Source organism: Apteryx mantelli, chromosome 5, assembly GCF_036417845.1.
Source record: "Apteryx mantelli isolate bAptMan1 chromosome 5, bAptMan1.hap1, whole genome shotgun sequence".
NCBI classification, from domain to species: Eukaryota; Metazoa; Chordata; class Aves; order Apterygiformes; family Apterygidae; genus Apteryx; species Apteryx mantelli.
The window spans coordinates 58496157-58514801 of record NC_089982.1 but is presented as its reverse complement, the minus strand read 5'-3'; the positions used below and the strand labels follow the sequence as shown (position 1 = coordinate 58514801).

Below are 18645 nucleotides of genomic sequence, written 5' to 3'. Positions count from 1 at the left end.
TTTAGAGTCATCCCTAGTTCAGTTCTGCTACTTTCACATAGAAGTCCTTATCCTCATATTTAGGACTGAAGTCACAACAATACATCCTTTAGTCACCTGGATGAACTAAGTAGTGTCCTGCTCACGATGATGTCTCATGGATTATGAATAGATCACAAAGTTACCTTTCATCCTATGTAAGCTGCTAAAATTGTTTCACAGCAGCAGCACAGCTAGGAACTCTTGTTACATCCGAGCATCTCTGTTTTAACCAACCCTCTACAAAGAGTTTGGCATCAGCCCCACTTTTAGCCCCATTCAGAGGTTCACATGGTCACTCTGTCTATCACGTAAACAGCTGGCAGAATACACAGCAAGCCTTTGGATCTGCAGAAGTTGCAACACAGACTTCCTTTTCACCCTTTCAACCTTATTCTTAGTTGCCACTTGGGCATTTGGGGGTTTTTTTGGTGTCTTGCAGACATCACCAAATTGGTGGTGACTTTTTTTTTTTTTGGATGGGTGTCTTCCTTTCTGCCTTTTGCTTTTTCCAGGGTGCTGTTAGACAAGTATCAAGTGCTGTTCAGCATGTTGTCAACTTGTCTGTCTAGCCTTCTGGATTCCTTTACACTGAAAACACCTCTGTGCTCATTCTTTCCTGGTGGACATTGCATGCTTTGATCCCTTTCATGAGCATTTCCATATTCTTTCTCTAACCCTAGATCTCATTTGCTCAACAGTTTCATCAGTAAGCCAAAATCCAGTGCCTCAATTGAAATATCCAGTTTTCTTTTTAAATGGACTTTTACGTCCTGCCTTCTTGGCTCCAGGCTAAAAAAAGCTAAGGAAAAAACAAACAAAGCCCAGTGTTCTCTGTACAGTCTCACATTTTCTGAGGCCCACAGAATGCTTCAGGTGACTTTTCTCAGCTGCTCCATTATCACTCCAGAAAACAACTCCTTACCAGTCCAACAGTTACTCCTGTTCTATGGCAAATAGTAAATGAGTACCCAGTTCTTGTTTCCATTATTCTGCTGTTCATGGTATGTTTCTTTGCTAGACAATACAACATTTTTACAGGCCTGAGTTATACCTATTTGCTCTCATTCACCTTTTACTTACATTCTTCTGGTTGTGAATCTCAAGTTCAGGTAGCGCAGACTGAATGACAACAGAAAAGGTCTCCACACTTACAAAACTAAGTTGAGTTAACAAGAAAGAAAACATTCAAGAAGCATTCTAACAAAAAAAATCAAAATCTACCAGCTCTGTTATATGCTGAACAAAGAGTTTAATTCATGTATAGAGTCTCTCCATGTAACAAAGATTTGACAAGAGGTAGTGAAAACAAAATGAAATTTTTGTGAAATTATAAAGCAATAATTATAGAATTTAAGTTCTAATCAAAAGTTTCTGGAGGTTTTCAGTTTTGAGGAAAAATTTAAGAAAAATTAGATTTATTTTTGCTTTTTCCAGGCCTTCCATTTTTTCTTACCTTTTCCTAAACTGGATAAAGAGGAACACAAAGGAGAGACAGAAAGGTTCTTGTGGAGGGGGAAAAGAATTCTGATACAGTTTTTTAAAAAAATCACTGATTTTGATTAAAATGTTAATAAAAATACATTCTAGTAAAAGAAGTTTGCTACATCAAAAAGTGACCATTTTTGACAATAAGTTTTGATAAAAACTCGTCATCACATTGCAATACTGAGTGTCAACAGGAGAGTAACAGGACCAAAACCAGCCCAAATCATTTTGGTGGCTAAATGGTAGTTTCAATTTCTTCTCTTTGTCCTCTTTCAACATAGTATTTTAACTACAAAAATTTAGTTAGTTTAGTTAGTTTAGTTAGGCCTATATCCCTTTTAAAACTCTAACTGGAGACTGAATTCAGTATCAAAAGTAACATCATCTATATCATTAGTTAGTTATTATTATGTACTGAAGGTCTTCAAAGTTCCAGTCAACTCAAATGCAAGGATCTGAGGCACTTTATGAAAATTGTGACTCAGCTGCAGTAACTTTAACATGTAGAATCTCTCCCTCCAAATCTCTGACAATAGTTTTGTACTGAGATATGCACCTGAACCCTGGGTCTTCAGTTCCTCCCGTCAAACTTTAGCCACCTAAGGGAACTGTTTCGGAAGCCTAGTTACTCTAAGCCATTTCCAGAATCCACAGACACATATAGATGCTTCTAGAATGTGATTCAGTCCTTTGAAAATATAAAGTGTCTCTAAATTGACTGTAGGAGAAATAAAATCTCCTAAATTAGGCCTATATCCCTTTTAAAACCCTAACTGGAGACTGAATTCAGTATCAAAAGTAACATTATCTATATCATGCAGATAGCACAAAAATATGAACTTCCCAAACTATCTTGTTTTATTTATAAAATATGAGTTAACACAATGTTCCAAACTTCAGTATATGCATATAGCTATGTGACACCACTGCTGACTTAAAGTTAGGACACTGCCCTAAATAAGTTTGTTCTTTACATGCTCTATGAGTCACAAAGCTATAATAAGAAATAGCAATTTCTCAGGATAAAATATTTAACACTAGTTAATTAATATGTGAAATCCACATGGCAATCAAACACCATTTTACTACTTCAGAAATCTCTAGTACTACATGTACAAAACAAGGTGACTCATAAAAAATTCAAATCCTTTCTATAGTATTTATGTCCATATATAAAGCTTTTATAGAAATAGATTTCTAGAGCATCAGAAAATGGCATAAAGAAATCCTTGTAATTTTGACTGTTAAAATATCAGTAAATGCTTTTTCCTAAAGTCCTTTCTTTTATATTTTCTGGTTTATAAAACATCTTCCATTGTTTTGTCATTCAAGATTAGACAGAAAATTTCTTTAAAAAACTCATTACTTCCTGTAGTAAAATTGAATTTCATGCCATGTCTTTTTTTAGTACTACTAGCTTGACTTGATTTTTCATCAATGAGAAAAGTTAGCTCCTCCAAAAAAATCCATACATGATCTTATTTATTAAAGATTAGTTGAGTTATAAACCACTGTGAAACAACACCATATAAGATGACCTATATCAGCCAAGATGTTTGTAAGGAAACAACCAGTGTTTTATGGTTTCCAGAGATAAAGGCTCTCTTCCCAGTTCTGTCACAAACTTTTTGCATTACCTTGGACAATTTAGCTACACTGTGCCTCAGCTCCTTACCTACAAAAAAGAGAAAAAACTTCTCTGTTTTCTTGGGTTCTTTGAGGAGAAAAGTCATTAGCCTCAGTACTACAAAGTACTATAAAGTTAATGCTGCAGGAAGTCTTAAGAACTTATTTTCACACTGATGAATTGATATTCAAGGTTTCCCAGAGGGAGTGAAACATATTCCCATTTAGGAAAATGTCAGGATAGCTCTCAGAAGAACATTACTGAATGTAAGATGGTCAAGAGGAAAAACTGAAAGATCAATCTCAATGGAAACAATAAAATTTTTGAGATAGAACAAAGCCATTTAACATTGCCAGCAAAGAATGACACTTTTTAAAAGACCTCAACAAGCAGTCTTAAAAAGACTATTACACCTGTAAAACCTGCTCTTGAGACTAAAGAAGGAGCCTTTAGCATTCCTACAAAAAAATATCATTTCCAGTCACGGTCAGCCTTTCTGTATAGCAATGTGATATTCATTCTCCACAGTTTTTTAAACCGCTACGTGCACAGTGGATGCTGCGATGTACCACTGAGCACCGGACATGCTTAAATATATGGAGCGTGTTTTTCAAAAATGACAAATAGCTCCAGCTTACACTGACTGCAAGTGCAATTAATTATCCAGATTTCCAATTTTATTTTTGGTCCTAGCATAACTGCCCTTCCTATTACAGTAAGGCAATAGTCACATACACAAACACACACACTCTCAGCGCCTCCATTTTTACTCTTTACTTTTGACAGCAGCAGATTATTCTTTTCAACATATTTACATGCTTTTCTAAGCCTGAAATATCATTTTATTATCCCCAAGAAACAGGGCAATCTTAGACTTAGTCAACTGACAGTCTTGTATGAAACATATGCTTGTAATAAAAAGTTACATGAATAATTTCAAAATCTTTTCTGTAACATTCCCAGGTGCACTCTCTACTTGGGCAGCACCTGATCTTGATTTTCCAATAAAAACATTATTTTCCAATTGTGTAATGGGGTTATGGATATTGCATGCAAAGATACATATGCAATTTCTTTTCAAGAGGGCTCCTAGTTCTGCAGCAAGGTGACCAAAACACATATGAGACTTAAAACAAAGATTTTGGAGTAGTTCATGCCATTTAAACCTGAACTTTTATCAGAGACAAGGTAGAGCAAAACCACCAGAACCGTCCTTTTGCACACTCTTAAAAATGTGCTTCTCAGGGGGTTCTCCTCACTACCTGCTGCATGGTTGGATATGTTTGCTAACTTCAGCCCGTGGAGTTATAGCCTCACCTCTTTTTGGAAGGGTACTATGAACTGCAATATATGATGGGCTTAATAACAACATAAGATTAGATAGCATTCACATTTGATTTTTACAGAGGAAAAAACTGACGCACTGAGAAATTTTAAGTCAAAGTTATAAGAAATAATGAATAATAATTTTCACTGCACAAACTGAGACACAGTTTGTGTGAGAGACACAAAAAAATGTGATTTTTTCTGAAAGATTTTGATGTTAGTTTATATGTTCAATGTATAGCTCCTATTTCCTTTAGTTGTACCTGCAAGAACATGTTCCAGTTGCAAATCAAACCCCAGGTACACAAATTAACAGTTAATCAGCGATGTGCAAAGAACAGTTGTGAACATTTTGATTCCAGTGCCTTGGTCAACATTACACAGGGTATCTGCAACAGTGCTAGGGAAAGAATCTCATTCTATATGATAGCATTGTATTTTCTTAATTATAAGCCAATCATCTTCTTCCAATTTCCTGCCTTATACACTGCACACTTCCCAGTTTCTGCAACCAGCAACTTCTAACTTGTGCTTTTACATAATTTCCTGCTTGTTAACAAAAGAAAACACATAAATAGATCAAAAAGAACTATTAGAGGAACTTTCCTGATGTTTATTGATCTGTGCAATCAGCACAAGTCTTCATTTGTACTAAGAGCAACAGGAACAGACTTTTACCCTCTATGTGAATAGGCCAATATGGATTGGGAGAACAAAGGCAGAAGGCAGGAAAGACATTTATCTGACTGCTTTTTCTAGACAGAAGAGAAATAAAGAGTCAAGAGTCCCATGCTTATTTTTGGACCGTGGACAAAAGAGTGCTCAAGCACTTATAGATCATTCTAACTCTCTCCCCTCCTAATACATCCCTACTCTACTCTGCTCCCATCTGTTCTGATTCCAGTCCCAACTCACATCTCCGTTTCTTCTGTTACCTAAAGTGAACACTTTCTTATTTGTCTGTATGCTATATGCAAACAATAGGAATAATGAAAATACTCTTTTCTTTCTCTCAGTTTTAGCGCCCAGCAGCAATCAGAAGGAATTATAAGAAAAATTCATCCCACCTTTTGCAGTCTTTAGACCACAAAGTCTTTAGAAGATGACTGGATATGTTGGTCCAACCAGAGCAGTGATTAATGCAAGGAGAGCACATGCACTGTGAACACCTCCAGTGAGTGTAACTTCTGCTTTCTACCAAGCTTGTGCAGGCTAACAATTTGATCACATCTCCACAGATCAGATTTTAATGGAAATGATAAAAGCCTTGTCTTATATACAAAAACAAACACTTTTGCTGAATTTCAATATCTGACCTAAAACCTAGGGGATTTAGAAATGCAACCTTTTATAAGACTGTATTGAACATAGGCAAACAGCTGCACAGATGCATACTCAGAAATGCTGGAGCTATATGTTTGAAACAAAGCATAATAATAAGAAGGAAAGCCTGAAATAAATGTCCAAACTAAAAAATTATGAATAACTCCACTCAAATTTGCCAAAATCATAAAAAGTTGTGAAGGTGTTACTAGAATGGAATGTGTTGGGAAACGTTAGTTATTTGTACCTGTGTCAATAATTCACACATTTATTAACATCACTGTGGAAAAATACATGCATCTGAACTCCTAAGGAAGATAGAATATTAGATGAAGCCAAAGAAAAGGGAAGCAATTCTGGCTGAGAGGAAAACAATTTGCTGGTGCTTGTTTCAGGCCTTTGACTGGAAGATTTACAGTCTGGAAAACTTCCAAAATCCCTGAGCAAACACCACTGGTGGCAAAAAGTGTTTTATTTTACCTGCACCTGGTGTACTATCAAAAATGTCTCTGAAGTGACAAGATCATTTATGTGCTGTACTTCCCAGATGGATTCCTGGAATGCTATCTATAGAGGATTATGCCTTCAGATCCCTGAAAAGCTACAGATAGCACAGACTGAAAAAAACATATTACTTTACAACTCTCAAGATTGACTTCTGGTTGCATTTCAAGGTATAGCAATTGATAAAGCACTGCATATCTGTGAAAATGATCATGAAAAGTGCTGATCGTTTTTTTTCCAAAATGAAGAGGAAACAATATTCATTGTCTATTCCTATGCAAGAACTACGAGCTACCAAATAAAATTGCCTTTAAAATAAGCCAAAGGCGGTATTCTTCAAAGAATGCATAGACAAGCTATGAAATGTTGCAACACGATACTACAGATGCTAAAATGTACACAGATTCATGAAACAAATGAACAAATTAATAGAAGAAAAATCTATAGCGGGTCACAAAGTGCACAGGATTTCTTGAATCTCAAAGTTATGGAAACTGGGGGAGAAATTTGAAAAAATATTACCAAATATTTTTGTCCTGTGTTTCTATTCTTCTCTAGGCATCTGATTTTGGCAGCTTTTGAAGACAGCATTGCAAGCTAGATGGACTTTTGGTCTGATTTAATACAGTCATTCTTATATTCACAATAGCACAGTGGGACCCAGAGGAATCCCTGTATTCTCTTGCCTTCAGATTTTCATCACCTCCTCCCTATATCCTATGTACCCTGGGGTATAGTATATGCATCTTGTAGCTGTCAGCTGTAGAAAGATTTGGTGCTAGGATCATGATCACAAAATTACAGAAGCTGGCAACTTCTGCCTCACAAGAAACTGTCCATTTCTGTTTCCTTAGGATGCAAAACCCTGTGGGAGAAGAACACAAAGTCCTCTCTCTTCCACTCAAGTGAAGTGACCTAAAAAGGCCGCATGGGAGACTCCAAGTTGGAAAATAAACAGGCAAAGAGTAGGAAGGCAGGCAGAGATAAATGCTGAGGGAGGCAGAGAGGGAGTAAAAAAGAAATCAAAGGACATAATTAAATATAATGTTTACTGAGTCAACAGAACTAATGAATGAGTGCTTGAGGGGAACAGTTTCTTTGACTGTGAATGTTTCCTCACATGACACACCACAATCCTGAAAGATATCTTGTCTCCCTCCAAAAATTATTTTACTACCGCTGTTTTTGCAACCAATCAGTGTCAGTATTTCATATACACAGATCACCTCTGTCTTCTTTTCACTGTATTAAATGAATGCAAGGGCACAAAAAAAAGCTAATATTTTCCTGATTTTAAAAGATTTTTCTTAATTAAATTCTGTATTGGATGTATATAACTAGCCTCTCAATGTCTACAGAAAAAGAGATACCTCTCTATAAACAGATACTGCCTCTGAGTTTCTGTTCAAAGCCGTTCATTCTCTAAATTCATACCAGTGTGGAAGGTCCTGGAAGATAAACCTGGCATCATGGGAAGAAGCGTCAGAACAATTTTTATAGGTGTTTGATACTAGGAACAAATAAAGGCTCTGCATTAGTTCACCATATGTTTGGTTAGGAAAAATAGTCGTTTTCTTGTATGCACTGTATTCATTCTCTTGAGTCTTTTCTGTATTATTTGCATTATGGCAGCTTACACAGGACAAGGTAATATGCAATGAGAGCCACTAGAAAATAATTTGAACTATTCAGCTGAGTTACTGCAAAACTCGAAGCTAAACCTGGGTAAAGGGAATGTTGTTATCATAGCAGAGAAACAAATTCTACTGCTGAAGTTTATAGTTGTGGCATTAATGCATCTATTAGCTATTTGTTTTTACAGTACCTTAAAGTGGCGTGCAAAAAAAAAAGTGACCTTTGTTAGACTTGTTAATGTGGTGCTCCAATTAAATGCGTCTTATACAGATTAAAATGGGCTAAGAGCTCCTGCAGTGTCATCTTCAAACAGATTAAAGGGTTCACTCCAATTATTCATGCATTTAGCCCTTTCACTGCTCTGAACATTGCAAGGAATAAGTCAACATGTACGACAATTAATTTCTATGTTTTTGCCAAGAAGGGAGATTATCCAGGGCATCAGTACTGGTTCTCTCATTCAGCAATAATTGTAATTTTTCTAACCAGAAAATTTTAATTAAAAGACTATATCCAATTGAAAAACTGCTGCAATAACCAGTGGGTAAAAAGTTCACCAAATTTTTCTGTATTGCAGAATAAAAAAGTTCTATGTGTTACTTTTAATTTCACAGCCGCTTCAGTATAATGCAAAAGTGAACACTGCCTGCCAGTTCTGGACTGTCTCTTACATAGATTTCATTGTAAAAAGTGCAGAAGCATCAATATTCACTGCTATTTTTGAAAGTGTTTTACAGTCCAGTTTTATTAAAAAATGATTGCAGCGCCTTCCTGAGAACTCCACATCAATGTAAGTCAGCTCATTGTGTTGCTTTAATTCACATTCAAGCTACTGTTTTTTTCTCCAACATTTAACAGCATCAGCTGATGGCTGGTCAAAGCAAATAAAATAACAAAGAACCACAGGAACAATTAAAAGAAAGAAAAACAAAGCTGAAATATTTCTGTGAGTGGGGAGATGCATAGCAGCCCCCAGGAATGCTTCTGAGATTTTTTTTTTCCACAAGAACACATTATTGAATTAATGTGGAATGAATCAATGAATCAATGATGGCACTTGTCCCTTACTCCCTTACATGCTCACAGCTCATCTGTGAAACCAGTTCGAATATTTATTCTCAAATCTCAACAACTGGATTCCTAAAGCTTTTATGTTCATAGTAGCTGATTTTCTCAGCTATTGGTTATCCACTGCAAAACACTGAGAGATGAAAGAATAAAGATTCAGAAGGGGACTTGCCAGAATATAAGTAATTTTTATGAGCTTAGTAATATGTGAGACAGTGTTATGTTATTTCATTTTCAGTGGCATTTTTCCTTCCACTTCTTACTGAACAGCAGTATCAGCAGTTTCTAACATATTTCAAAGCCGTCCCCTCCTTTGCCATGCTCATAACTAAATATCAGCATTACTTAAAAAGATGGTTTCTTAAATTAGTGATTTTTTATCTTTAAAAGCTCTGATGTCTACTTGTTCTGAAGCAAGTTACAGGGAATCTTGAAATTATTGCTTTTCAGCATTCAGGTGTTGTATTATTTGTGTCTCAATAATGCAGGTATAAATGTTGATGACTCCTCCACTAAGTTAGAAAGTCGCCATATTAAAAGGGATAAACTGAGTACCTTTCCCTCCCAACTGATGGTAGAGAAGAACTGAGAGGAAAGACTCATTTGCTCCATCTCCCTTCCTTCTTTTGGCAAATTTGGCTGTGTTAGAGGTATCTGGGCTTTCCCGCACATGAGCTTTACTCCTTCTAGCATAATTAGGCAACTTGTGTGAAAGGGCATCAACCTGACTGATGCAACGCTGCCTACAGACTTGCACCTTTATCTCTGTGACTCATTTCTTACTCTAGGATGGTTTTAGTATAGGGGCACGCAGCTCAGCTTTACAGTATGTCTCTGGCCACATCAGACATGTCTGCCATATTAGTTTCTCCATAGTGGTAAAGTGCTTTAGTGATTTAGACTGCCAGTGGTAGAAAAATCAGGCAAAGAGATAAATATCAGCAGTGACACAAAACAAGCACATACCACTAGATAATTCCAATTCTAACCATATAATAAACATATATCAAGAAAGCTGATAATTGTCCCTGAGATAAATGCTCTGGATTCTAACTAGAAAATCAGTCAAGCATACATTCTTCAACAGAGCCTGGAAAATCATGTATGGTTCAAAGTTTTTTTGGAGGAATGATAATTTTCAGTTAAGAAAATGTGGAAGATACACAGTGTTTAGTCACAACCTGATGACAAACATCAAGGGGAAATTTTGTTTTGGACTGCATTATACTTTGCTGAAACAAGCAGGTATAGCAGCCAGACCATATTATTAACAAATATAAGGAACAGCTAAACCCTCACAGGAGAAATGCATCCTCACACAAAACAAAGTATATGCAAGTCATATGCGGGCAGGGAGGGTTTCACTGCATGCAGCCTGGAGGTATTAGTCCCCAAGAGAAACTGCAAAGTTGAGACATAAGCAGCATATACTGCCAAGGACATACCCTTGGAGCTGTCAGGAATTTAGCCCCGAGAAAAGCTTGAAGAGTGCTTTAGGCTGAGCACTACGTAGAAAGGTAGAAAGGGATTGGAACAGTGAACCAACTGCTGCTGTTTGATTCTGCTGTGTTCAGAGAAATAAATTCTTTTCAATATACCAATTGCAAAAACAAATATCCAACGCCAGCATTAACTTCTTTCTGCAGGAGAAACAACCTGGGGAACCTTAAGTCTTATCTTTTTCAGTCAAAAAGGGATAGCATTAGAAACATTCTTTTAAACAAAAAAAATCAAAATATTCCCTATAGTCTATAATTTCCTCCACATGTAAACTATTCATATTCAGTATCATGAACAATATCTTATGTAAACAAATTAATTTAAGATGTCATTTGTTTTAAACAACAAAATGTCAGAACTGCCAATAAGTGGCATAGGTCTCTGCAGTCTGTCAGGTAGAAGTAATTAACCTCAAAACCAGCTCAAGATATTTTCTTTTGGTGAGAAACAGTAAGCTTCCACTATGTACTTTTCTGTAATTCATGCAATTTACTATCAGATAGATATAAATCCTGCTGTACAGATTATGGGAGAATAATCAATCAGGCACTATTCTAACAGACTCTTCTCTAGAATTACATAATATTAAATCTATCACTTTAGCCAGAAGAGATTCTGGAACTTGCAAGTTTCAGAAGCCAGCAATCTCTTCTGGTTTGATCTACTAAATCAGCCATCAAGATTTAGTGGGGCTTTTGAACACTTCATCCAACTATCATTTGCCAAAAGTTAATAGGTATATTTATATCTTACCTTCTGTTCAGTATGTGTACCATACATGAATGAACCCTAGGTGTCTAATATCCTGTTCTTTCTTCAGAACTGTACTTCATTCTGTGCCAAGTATGAACATTCTCAATTAATGATATGCTAGTCCCTCCTTTCTTCTACCCTCATTGCTCAGTATACAATCCCTTACCATATTTATGCATTGACCGTATAAACTCCTACGTCATTTGTTACTTTGCCTGCCATGACTATATTCCTAGTTTCTAGGGTGTTCATTACTATGATATCAAAGGCATCAATGCATTTATCTTTACAACATCCCTGTGAGGTAAAAGGATGGTTTTATTCCCATTTTACACATGGGAAACTGAGGCGAGAAAAAATTATGCATTTTTATATCTACTTACTTACAGTTCCCATTTGGAGAGGCCCATGAGACCTAATTTTTCAGCACATGTAGCAGGTATTTATTTTATATAGTCAAAAAACATAGCTCCCAGTGGCTTTCATTACAGCAACTTGCTCAGAATCCCTTAAGAACTCTGCAGGAGACTTGTGGATAGCGTTCGATTTTCCTGGAAGGCATTCAACTGTCTTCAACAAGACATAGTCCTTCATTGTGTATTTCCCTGCCACAGTCATTACAGATTTTCCCAAAGGTAAGGGTAGGTATGAACAACAGCCTCCTTCACTTCATGATTCCTCAACACATGCCCTAACAGACGGAGGGAATCCCACTGAAAAAAGGACTTGATCACGTAATTAAAGGCTGTATCATTATGCATATTCAGAACATGCAAGGAGATAACCAAGGCTATACAAACATTTTTAATTGTGGCATTATCTAACATGTGAAGATACACTTTACAACCTCATTGATATTTTAAGGTAACTTTGTATGTATAACTTGTTAGTTTTTTTAAACAAAAACTGAACAATAATTTTCAGTATATCATCTCTTCTTGTTTATTGTCATCCAAAAGTGATTAACACAGTTAGAATCTACAGACTGACTGTACAAGCCCTCTGACACTTAGGCTCAAAGGATGATGCATATCAGTAGTAAAGCATCATCCTCTGGCTGGGCCAGCAGTAGATAAACACAAATGGCAGCAAGAGAACTCCAGCAATGAGGTCACTGAGAAGAAAAGAGTCAGGCTTGCTGCTTTCAGATCTGATCTCACCTAGATTTGGATCCACAGAACACAGCAGTGACTCTGAGGAGATGGAAATACTTTATATTTAAAGAGGCTTCTGGAGACTTTCCCTCACAGAACTCTAAGGAGCCACTAGTGGGTGTATGCAAACCATGATTTTTGACAAGTTTACAACTCGATCAGCTTTGGGTTCATTTTTACAGCAAGGACGAAAGAGATGCATTTGAAATTTGGCCTGTGTATCAAGCTCCTGCTCCAAAACAGTAATCTTGTGATCACTAGACTTTAGCAAAGAAAAGGTCGGCAGAACTTTATTTTAAAGGGCATATTCCTATCCCTAGCTTCCTTCTCTGAAATAGATAAGATTTTCTGATGCAAAACAAAAGACAGCCTCAAATCAATATAAGTCTTAGAAAAATTCAACCTAAACAATTAAAACATCGCAAAACATGACAATCAGGCTTTATCTTTATCATGGTAATCTGAAGTTACTCAATAACAGAACTATAGCTCATAAATTTCATCTCAGAGTTTATCCTACAGAACAAAATAAATGCATTATTAAATAGTAACTCATGAACATAGTGTAACAGTTAAGAATGGAAACATACTTTGCTTTCCTGTCTCTTGGTGTGGTGAGAAGCATACCCTTGTGGTGGTGTCATTTTCAGTTTTGTTTTGGAATTGAGAGCACTTGAGGAATTCCGGCCAAGAAGCATTTACCATCCCCAAGACTGGTTCACACCCTTCTTTTGCTGCTTCACAAAATGTCCTGCAGGGCAGGAGGCCTCGGCTGGAGAAAAGAGACAGAGAACAAAGATACCAAGAATTATTACTCTAATGGATTGTGAAAACTTTTAAAAAGAGAAAAAAAATAATAAAAGAAAATAAAACATTTTTGAAGAATTCTATGTTCTACAAAGCTGCACCAGAAAAGATGATCGAGCCAGTCTTCATTATTCATTTAAGGTGATATTAGGTCTGGCTTTCAGGCCAAATTTAAGCCCAAATCAGGCTCAGAGCAGTTTGTAATTTCAACTCCATGCAAGTTGATGCTGAGATTTCATCAACAGCTGAACAACTTCCATCTGAATATGAGGAAAAACCTCTTCACTGTGAGGGAGACAGAGCACTGGAACAGGCTGCCCAGAGAAGGTTGTGGAGTCTCCTTCTCTAGAGATATACAAAACCTGCCTGGACACAATTCTGGACAACATGCTCTAGGTGACCCTGCCTGAGCAGGGGGGTTGGTCTTAGATGATCTCCAGAGGTCCCTTCCAACCTCAACCATTCTGTGATTCTGTGAACCAATGTAACGGTGAAGTGACACAAGACAGGAGAAAGCTTGCTCCCTTATCCTCTCCCTCTTCCCCACAATTGTGCAGTCCTACTCCCTCTGACTTTTGCCAGATGCTTTCATGAGGTGATGAAAAAATCACTAACCTGGAAGAAACCTTTGCATGTTTTTGATTGGGTAAGTTTTCTGACAACTTAAGTGAGCTGAATCTGCTCATGAAGGGAACCAACAACCACCAAAGGTAAGCTGTAGTAAACCACAGCACCGCATCACCCCATTTTTAGCATTTATGAGCTGTTACACTGATTTCAAAACATACTCAGTGCCAGGAAATAGACCAAATGCAATAAATACCAGAACATGACTTGAACTGTACAAAAAAAAAAAGCAAGATAAAATAGTAATTTTTAAAGTATCACAAGTTTAAAGGAAGCATACTTGTCCATTTCTTATTCTGAGATATATACCTCCATATATATTTTTTCTTTAGTCTTCCTCTGCATGTATGCAGGAGGAATGAAAATAGGTAACTATGAACTGTCTCCAGTTCTACACAATCAAGTCAAGCAGAAAAGCGCAGCGAACAGAGGCAGCAGTTTGCACAGAAGGGTGCACGAAGGGACCTTCGTTTCTGTTCCCTGTGGTGTAGGTTTCCTCAAGTATGGTCGTGACACGCCGCACAGCGCGTTCCCCAGTGGCTGTTGGAGTTGCTGTGTCAGAGGCTTGGACCCAGACAGACCCTCTGACAGTAGATGCAGCTCTACAGGTCTCAGGTTGCAGGAGTGCTTGGGGCCTCTCCGGGAGGCCTGGGCTGGCAGCCAGCTCTCCTGCAGGAGGTGTGCTGCTGTTGACGAGTTGTGTCGTCAGGTAAGGGAGTTACGGGAGGAGGTCAGTAGGCTGCGCAGCATCCGAGAAGCAGAGCAAGAGATAGACAGGGTATTCTCGGAGACTGTACAGCTCCAGGAGTCCCAACCCCCTGCAGCAGTGGAGTTGCCAAAGGGCTCTGTGCCGTGTGAAACGGTACATCATAACATCACAGAAGGAGGCTGGAAACTGGTCACTGCTCGTGGGAGGAGAAAGGCTCCTACTCCTCCTGAAGACCTGAAGCTGAAGAACAGGTTTAGTGCCCTCCAGGATGAGGAGGAGATGGGCATGGCTGCCAGGGAAGTACCTGGGACAACAGACCCTGTGCCCTGCCGGAACGCCCGGAAAAAGCGGCGGGTGATTGTTGTGGGGGACTCCCTGCTGCAGGGGACGGAGGCATCTATCTGCCGACCTGACCTCTTGTCTAGAGAGGTTTGTGGCCTGCCAGGGGCTCGCGTGCGAGATGTCATGGAAAGACTGCCAAGGCTCGTCCATGCTTCGGACTATTACCCACTGCTGCTCTTCCATGTGGGCGCCAATGACACCAAGGGCAAACTGGAGACCATCAAGAAGGATTTCAGAGCTCTGGGGATGGTGGTCAAGGGTCTGGGAGCCCAGGTCATCTTCTCCTCAATCCTGCCAGTGAGGGGGATGGATGAGAGGAGGAGGAGACGGACTTTCCAGGTTAACGACTGGCTGTGCCGCTGGCGTTGGCAACAGGGTTTTGGTTTCTACGACCATGGGACCCTGTTTGAAGATCGACAACTGCTGGGGAGAGATGGGATCCACCTCACGAGGCAGGGCACGCGGGTCTTTGCCAACAGGTTGGCCAACCTGGTAAGGAGGACTTTAAACTAGGAAAGATGGGGGAAGGGGAGAGTTATAGTGCCAGGGTAGCTGGCAAAAGACTGCTCAAGTCGGGATGCCTCCAGCAGGTGAATGCAGCCAGGGAAGTGCGCATGGGATGTGGCTATGGAGGACACTCTTTTACCTCTCCTGGGAAACCTGAATGCTTGATCACCTCTCTGAAATGCCTGTACACCAATGCACGCAGCTTGGGGAACAAACAGGAAGAACTAGAGATATCTGTGCGGTCGCAGGGCCATGATCTCATTGCCATTACGGAGACATGGTGGGATAGCTCGCATGACTGGAGTGCTGTCATGGATGGCTACGTGCTTTTTAGGAAAGACAGGCCAGGAAAGCGAGGTGGTGGAGATGCTCTTTATGTGAGAGAGCAACTGGAATGTACGGAGCTGTGCCTAGGGGTGGATGAAGAGCGAGTCGAGAGCTTATGGGTAAGGATTAAAGGGCAGGCTAGCATGGGTGACACTGTTGTGGGTGTTTACTACAGGCCACCTGATCAGGAAGAGGAAGTCAATGAGGCCTTCTACAGACAGCTGGAAGTAGCCTCACGATCCCAGGCCCTGGTTCTCATGGGGGACTTCAACCACCCTGATATCTGCTGGAAAAACAACACAGCTAGGCACAAACAGTCCTGGAGGTTCCTGCAGAGCATTGGTGATAACTTCTCGACACAGGTGGTGGAGGAGCCAACAAGGAGAGGTGTGCTGCTGGATCTCGTACTAACAAACAAAGGAGGACTGGTGGAAGATGTGAAGGTCGGGGGCTGCCTTGGCTGCAGTGACCATGAGATCGTGGAGTTCAGGATCCTGTGAGGAGGCAGCAGGGCACCAAGTAGGATCGCAACCCTGGACTTCAGGAGAGCAAACTTTGGCCTCTTCAGGGACCTACTTGGAGGAATCCCATGGGTTAGGGCCCTAGAAGGAAGGGGCGTTCAGGAGAGCTGGTTAATATTCAAACATCACCTCCTCCAGGCTCAAGAGCGGTGCATCCCTATGAGTAGGGAGTCAAGCAAAGGAGGTAGGAGACCTGCATGGATGAGCAAGGAGCTCCTGGCAAAACTCAACCAGAAGAAGGAAGTATACAGAAAGTGGAAAGGGGGACAGGCCACTTGGGAGGAATAGAGGAACACTGTATGTATGTATGGGGATGTATGTATGTATGAGTATGCAGGGATGTGACGAGGAAGGCTAAGGCCCGTTTGGAATTAAATCTGGCTAGAGATGTCAAGGACAACAAGAAGGGCTTCTTCAAATACATCAGTAGCAAGAGGAAGACTAGGGAAAATGTGGGCCCTTTGCTGAATGGGGTGGGTGCCCTGGTGACGAAGGATGCAGAGAAGGCAGAGTTACTGAATGCCACCTTTGCTTCAGTCTTTACTGCTCAGGCCAACCCTCAGGAATCCCAGACTCTGGAGACAAGAGAGAAAGTCTGGAGAAAGGAAGACTTTCCCTTGGTGGAAGAGGATCAGGTTAGAGATCATTTAAGCAGACTTGATACCCACAAATCCATGGGCCCCGATGGGATGCACCCACGAGTGCTGAGGGAGCTGGCGGATGTCATTGCTAAGCCACTCTCCATCATCTTTGAAAGGTCACGGAGAACAGGAGAGGTGCCTGAAGACTGGAAGAAAGCCAATGTCACCCCAGTCTTCAAAAAGGACAAGAAGGAGGACCCAGAGAACTACAGGCCAGTCAGCCTCATCTGCATCCCTGGAAAGGTGATGGAGCAGCTCATCCTGGAGGCCATCTCCAAGCATGTGGAGGACAAGGTGGTGATCAGGAGTAGTCAGCATGGCTTCACCAAGGGGAAATCATGCTTAACCAATCTGATAGCCTTCTCTGATGGAATGACTGGCTGGGTAGATGAGGGGAGAGCAGTGGATGTTGTCTACCTTGACTTCAGCAAGGCTTTCGACACTGTCTCCCATAACATCCTCATAGACAAGCTCAGGAAGTGTGGGCTGGATGAGTGGACAGTGAGGTGGATTGAGAAGTGGCTGAATGGCAGAGCTCAGAGAGTTGTGATCAGTGGCGCAGAGTCTAGTTGGAGGCCTGAAGCTAGCGGTGTCCCCCAGGGGTCAGTACCGGCTCCAGTCTTGTTCAACTTCTTCATCAATGACCTGGATGAAGGGACAGAGTGCACCCTCAGCAAGTTTGCCAACAATACCAAACTGGGAGGAGTGGCTGATACACCAGAGGGCTGTGCTGCCGTTCAGAGAGACTTGGACAGGCTGGAGAGGTGGGCAGAGAGGAACCTCATGAAGTTCAACAAAGGGAAGTGCAGGGTCCTGCACCTGGGGAGGAATAACCCCATGCACCAGTACAGGTTGGGGGTTGACCTGCTGGAAAGCAGCTCTGCCGAGAAGGACCTGGGAGTGCTGGTGGACACCAAGTTAAGCATGAGGCAGCAATGTGCCCTTGTGGCCAAGAAGGCCAATGGTATCGTGGGCTGCATCAGGAAGAGTGTTGCCAGCAGGTCGAGGGAGGTGATCCTCCCCCTCTACTCAGCCCTGGTGAGGCCACATCTAGAGTACTGTGTCCAGTTCTGGGCTCCCCAGTACAAGAGGGATGTGGCACTACTGGAGCAAGTCCAGCGAAGGGCTACAAAGATGATTAGGGGACTGGAGCATCTCTCTTATGAGGAAAGACTGAGAGAACTGGGCCTGTTTAGCTTGGAGAAGAGAAGGCTGAGAGGAGATCTTATCAATGTGTACAAGTATCTGAAGGGAGGATGTCAAGAGGATGGAGCCAGACTCTTTTCAGTGGTGCCCAGTGACAAGACGCGAGGCAACGGGCACAAACTGAAACACAGACAATTCCATCTGAACATGAGGAAATACTTTTTCACTGTGAGGGTGACAGAGCACTGGAACAGGTTGCCCAGAGAGGTGGTGGAGTCTCCTTCTCTGGAGATATTCAAAACCCGCCTGGATGCAATCCTGTGCAATATGCTCTAGGTGACCCTGCTTGAGCAGGGGGGTTGGACTAGATGATCTCCAGAGGTCCCTTCCAACCTCAGCGATTCTGTGATTCTGTGAAAAGCAAGAAAATCTATGAATATGTTTACTATAGATCTGGAAAAGGATAAAAGAACAGTAAGGTCACAAGATTACAGGTGACACAACATTAGCCTAGTTAGTTAGTCAGGATCTGAAAAGACAGCAAGGAATTTCAAAGAGCCCTTAGCCAGGTTAGGTGATATGTGGGAGCTGTAATTCAGGGTAGACTACGACAGCATAATGT

General features: G+C 40.5%; 1 protein-coding gene across 1 annotated transcript in view; it reads right to left on the bottom strand.

Moving 5' to 3' along the window:
* Positions 1-18645, bottom strand: part of CORIN (corin, serine peptidase) — a 149237-nt gene that overhangs the window by 61494 nt on the left and 69098 nt on the right. The window contains exon 5 of the mRNA XM_067297158.1: positions 12987-13168. Within this exon, the coding sequence (XP_067153259.1) occupies positions 12987-13168 (182 nt within the window). The remainder of the gene's footprint in view (positions 1-12986; positions 13169-18645) is intronic.